This window comes from Epargyreus clarus, unplaced genomic scaffold (assembly GCF_041222505.1).
Source record: "Epargyreus clarus isolate Ecla_fem2 unplaced genomic scaffold, WU_Ecla_fem_2.2 ptg000005l, whole genome shotgun sequence".
Classification (NCBI taxonomy): Eukaryota; Metazoa; Arthropoda; class Insecta; order Lepidoptera; family Hesperiidae; genus Epargyreus; species Epargyreus clarus.
In genome coordinates, this window is record NW_027332213.1 from 5,203,544 (window position 1) to 5,209,623 (window position 6,080).

At 34.7% G+C, this 6,080-nt stretch overlaps 1 protein-coding gene across 1 annotated transcript in view; it reads right to left on the bottom strand.

Annotated features, from left to right (window-relative positions):
- Positions 1 to 5,439, bottom strand: part of LOC140757834 (uncharacterized) — a 33,876-nt gene extending 28,437 nt beyond the window's left edge. Inside the window, exons 1-2 of the mRNA XM_073093704.1 lie at positions 5,355 to 5,439; positions 1,483 to 1,674 (exon numbers count right to left, since the gene is read on the bottom strand). Coding sequence (XP_072949805.1) covers positions 1,483 to 1,674; positions 5,355 to 5,439 — 277 coding nt within the window. The remainder of the gene's footprint in view (positions 1 to 1,482; positions 1,675 to 5,354) is intronic.
- Between the last annotated feature and the right edge of the window lie 641 nt (positions 5,440 to 6,080).

Here is a 6,080-nt window from a genome sequence, read left to right on the forward strand (position 1 = left end):
ACCGCCTCATTTTGTGAAGTTGGTTAAAAAAACTAATCTCGTAAGGGACGTACAAATACCTCAGTATAAAATATATTAATTATTTAGTATTTTTAAATATCAGCATCAGCATCAGCATCAGCTGATATTCATCTGAAAAAATCAGCATCAGCATCAGCATCCGCTGATCTAGTAAAAACCTGCATCAGCAACAACCCTGGTCCATACATCTACAGCCCCTTCACAAGGTGTTTCGTTATGGAGAAGAAGCGGCGAAAGTAACTCTATAACAAACATCTTTAAAAAAAGTTATTTACAATGGTAAACTTAACCGAATGGTACATGTGGAGCTGTAGCTACTACAGACCACACTGTTTTATGAGTCACAAAAAAAGGCCTGGTGACGTAACCGTAGTCTTTTGACGAGTTTTGGTGGTTTACCACAGTCGCTTGAAGATTGAGCGAGATAATAAAATATAGATTTTTGATCAAAATATTTATATATCGCGCTAGAATAGTAGTATGAGTACATAGAATAAAATGAAATCTGCTTCGTCCAAGTGGTGTTTCCACTTTACTCACGAGTGCATTACATTTTTTCCATGTCGAGATAGCAAGTCTCTTGTGATTATTTCAAACTTTTTGCAGACTGACTCCGGCACGTTTAGATTATGTTGACTTCTGGCTCTTCAAGCCGAGTGGTGTCAGGTTTTACCGGCATCATATTTTTTAATTTGAATTTTTTTCAACTTAAACAAGGAGGAAGGCAGGAAAGTAGCTGCTTATTTTGGAGAAATTTAAGGTTATCATTAGAACTTACATAACTCCTTTTTTCAACTAAGTAGTGGAGTTTTTAATTAAGTTTGTGTTAAATTAAAAACTTTCAACAACAGGCGGCAAGTTTGTTTAAATTATAATTAAAACAGAATTACTTGAAGTCAAAACTTCTAAACAAGGTATTCTGACAACGAAGATAAGGTATCGCAGTATTTTCCTAAATAATATTACGATTAGTAAATTAAATATAGACTTTGTTGATTTAGACGGGACAACTCTGTGGTTTATCTGCAATGAAGCTACAGTTATATTTGTTTCTGTAACATACACTGAGCCACTTTATGCGGAAGTTGTGTTTGCGCTCAAAAACATTTGAAGTAAACGTGAGCAAATTAATGTCAATATCAGTCCTTTAAGGACGGTGACCACCCCAATGCTACTTCATTCTAATTGCGAAAAGGATGGTTATAGATGACGAGGTGCACTATTTACATATTCAATATTCATCATATATGTACATGATGCTTTAGTTAAGGCTATGTTGATGGCGATATAAATGAAAATGATTAGGGACTACATTTTTGGTTCGATGGTGATTTTAGTTCAAGTTATGGTGTATGACTACAATAACACTGACAAGGACTTCAATGACGATAAGACAACAGGCAGGTCATTTAATTGATTGTCACATCCATGGCTATTATTACATAAAAAAAATGTACTTACAGCATTCTTTCTTCAATATACATTTCTCGCTGGAATCTCTGACGTACCCATCAGTGCAAACACATTCTGATCTGCAACTTCCCATTATCCCTTTACATGTCATGGGGTGTCCGAGGTCTTGACATGTCTTCGGCCCACAGTGATAACATTCTACTCGCACCTCGTCACTTCCGCATATGGAACGTTTGATCACTTAAAAATAAATTTATTTTTTACATATATTTCAATTATCCCAAACTACGCGGCGTATTCTTTGCGTTGTTATTCTACTGACGCATACAAAGACTTAACAGCCGAGCTCAGAACCACCACACTGTTTACAGTGACGATGTTAATGTATTAAAATATAAAATAAAGATTTTTTAAATATTTTTTTAACTGTCTGTAATTTTATCATTACTGCTATTATCTGAAAATAAATATATTTTTCTTCGGGTTGCTCACACATTTCTAGAATTTGACTTCTAGAACAAAATTCAATATGAATCGAATTATAACACACTATATACTGTACATTACCCACCTTGGGTATTGATTGTAAAAACATAATAAATAAGGATTAAAATAGTAAACGCACTTTTCGACATGATAATAAATAATGCTAATGTTACATCTAATGATATGTTTTCAAATAAGAACATGTTTTCAGTTTATGGGAGAGCGCGATATATATAGATATGGTTTACCAAACATTTATCTTTGTTTCTAAGAAAACTATATAAGGAAAATTAACTTAGTAATTAACATCAATCGCCAGCCATACTAATGAAAGTGTTGACATTATGTTATCATCGATTTTGTTAACTTTGCTCATAATATGATTTTCTTCGTTGTTTATAAGGGATAGTTTTTTTACGTTTGAAAGTATTCAAACTTAAATTATCCTTTTAGTAGAAAAAATACATTATTATAAGTATTAAGACTTGGGTTTTAAACTTCTCGACAATCATAAAAAGGCAATAACACAAACACATTCATCCATACACTCACATATAGGTACATTTGCTCGCATCTACCCACAAAAGAATGAAAACACACTTACATACACGCACGCAAGCATATACCTTCAAATGTACGGCACCTATTCATCCTCAAATAAAATTGAAATTTATCTAAACATAGGTTTTCAGTGTCGCACTATTAATTGCAGGTCTACTTTTACGAGCACAAATGGAGTATTACAAACAATAAAAAAAAGTCATTTTATAAAACTACTTACTGTATCTTGTTACAGAACTTCAACTTTACATTTACAGATACAATAAGTTCGGTAAAGTGTTGCTTCGTTCTTTCTCATTGATTCTTTTCAAAACAAAGTTCCAGAAAGTTCCGAGGGAACTTTGTGGAACTACGGCAAAATACAGAAAGTTTCGTTCTCTCTGTACCAAGGCGGATTACTATTGGTAAAATCAGTATAATTGCATCCCTATACTAGTAACAGTAAGTTGAAGTTCACGAAACTTTATCAGGCGGACTAACTTGCCACAAAGTATAATATATAAACCTTTTATATTAAATAATGAAAGTGTGGTGACCCACAGCAACTCTAGAAAACTGAATCACGGTATCGAAAATTTCCAAAAAATGTTTATAATCCTTCAAAGGTGGATAAGAAAAAAAGCCCAACCCGAGAAATTATAGTCACAGAAATTTACCCAACCGACTTACTCATACAAATGCAAAAAAAATGCTACGACCATCATGGTCGAAGCATGTTTTTTTTTCCGTAGCCTTTCTAAGTATTTACTGATTTGTACACTATTCATAGATACATTAAAATCATATGGAATCACATCACAAAAAAATTAAGATACTTAGCATATAAATCAAAATTACTCAATAAAGCACCGTCAGATATCACCTTACGGTATTAATTATTACTTAGCGGTTAGGTTTAGCGAAAAGGTAACCTATTTACCTACACATAGAATTATCATGTAGAATCTTGACTTCTAAACGCTGTTTTCGTGCAGGTGAGACGTAGCATAAATATACCGGTTCTAGATGACTCCTGGCTCCACGCCAACTCCGATCTGACTTTCACATGTGGCGTGTTACCTAACTCTTCGCTTAATAAGACTTTCAATTAAGACCCACATGGTGCACAGGTTCCATACCGACTTGTCTTGTAGTTCCAAGTTTGATTTTCGGCCTGATTTTTTGTCCCCTAAGTTATCTTTTATTTTTAACAATATTTTTTTTTTTATAATATAGGAGTAGCAGACGAGCATGCAGTCCACCTGATGGTAAGTGGCTACTGCCGCCCATGGAACATCTGTAATCAATCCCAGACAGGATTAAATATTCCTGTCTGAGGTCGGCCACAGATGTGCCGCTACCCCTGAGGACTAAGCTGGAACGCCTCGGAAAAGTATGTCTCCCTTACCACACCCTTCAAACCGGAACACAGCAGCGCCTAACACTGCTGTTATTAGGTAGAAATAGGTGTGGCGGTGGTGCCGCCGGAGTCGAACCACAATGGGTTCTACCACCTTCTACAATATTAAAACAGCAAAGTAACATACAGTCCACCTGATGGTTGTCACTGCTGCCCATAGTGCCACCCGATGGCTAAGATGGTCGCCTCGTATACGAGACAGCCGACAGCCGTTTCAAGCGATCTACCTAGGTTAGCTTAGGGTATTTTTTTAAGAAATGGAAGGATACAAGCATATAGTCTGTGATAAATGGTCGTTGCCGACCATGGAAATCTGTAATCCAATTTAATATAGGTTTAGTCTTTAACTAAAGTCGGTAGCTTATTGCTTAACCATGAAGATTGTTAGAAAAGTAGTAGTAGTCTTCAACGTTCAAATCCTTGTTTGCGGCATCTAGTTATCACATAAAAAATATTATATTGTATGTCTTAATGTTGTATACTCATGTTTTGTCTCTATATTTTCCACATGATCAAAAAACTCTGCCTGGATTATATTAAGAGTAATTTTGATTAAAACTACCAAAATGAGAGGCAGAAATTCGTTCCATTAGGCCATCACAGTGAGTTCTAAACACATGTCAGGTTAAAATAAGTTTAAAGGCTCTTCACTCGGCTCCTGGCTCTACGCCAACTCTACCGCTGTATCTTACAACGGTCTTTACAAACAGGTATTATGCACTTTTACTTAAGTCTTATACTTAAGTTTACCACGATGTTTAAGGAGTTCTACAAAGTGTTAAGACTACATACATATCATGTTTCTGAAGTGCTGAAAGGCATTTTATTTTATTTTTCTTAAGCTTTATTTCAATTACGATAACTTTATGTAATATGCAGTAACTTTTTCTTCTGGGCCGATAATTTGTTACAATGATTTACATACTTGTATTCTCAGTCCGTGCTAGGCTGCTATCCATAAGAGCTTAGCACTCTATTAATGGTTATAAATCTCCTAAAAATAGGGTCTCGAACAGTATATGGTATGAATGGCCTCCACAGATTATTTAGTTCGTAGCTTAGTTCGTAATCGCTTCCTACAAGTCAGTAGGTTTTCTAAAATCAAATTTGATATACATTACACTATAAAATAAAATACATAATTAAATACAGAATAATCATCTTCGGTTTAAAAGGAAGTGGTAGATTAGGCATCAAAATTTCCTCCTCCACTAGCAAAATAATTTAAAATACGAGTGCGCTGTGTCCCACAGCCTCCCAGCTAGTAAATCCGAACAAAGTTATTCGCATCCGATAAAATATCCGCGGCGCCTAACATCCGCAGATTTCCTTCCAATTTTCCTTAGTTGTCTCCGTATTCTTTCAACCTCTATCGGGTTTTCCTCCGAAAGCCTCTTATCCTATTTCCGTGTACGTACGGTACTTTTCGCCTTCCTCGCTTGAGTTTTATTTCCCATATGTTAGTAGTTTTTACCCTTTGCGTTCTGGCTAGACTTTGCTGCTAATAAATTTGTGGATTTCGCTTCCAAATTGTATTGGGATAGACGCTTTTTGTACATGTTTCACGCTGAGATGAGACAAACTTTGTTGACTCGGTATTGTTGATATCGATGCAATCAATGAATGAATGAATGATGAATATATCGATTTGTCTGTACTTAAGCTTTTAATTCACTAATTTCTCGCTTTTGAAAAAAGCGTATTGGCCAAATAAATGTAATTGATCCATTAATTCCTAAGTGACTTTAGTTGACATAATAAATATATCTATTTTTTATTTTTATACTGGTATTTTCCCACCTATCTTCAAATTTAATGGACACCGTTGGTATTATAAAAATAAACGTAAAGTACAATTGTAGATACGCAAATGGAGGAATATATAAGAAAACGAATGGAATTTCTAAATAAAATATATAATAATAATAATATATATAATAACCTATAGAAAGACAATACACGAAGATATAACCACGCCAATATGAATAATAGGTGTATACCTCAATCATGTCTAATTCATAAAGCCGTAAGGTCATAATCGCCTTGTCAACTGAACGTTACATTAAGTGATTACATATAACACTTAGTATGCATTAAGCCTAAAGTGTATGGTAAGTGCTATGCTAAATTGGTTTCATTTCATGTTGACACTACATATGACCTATATCATCTGTGAATTAAGGCGAATATTGCCTATACC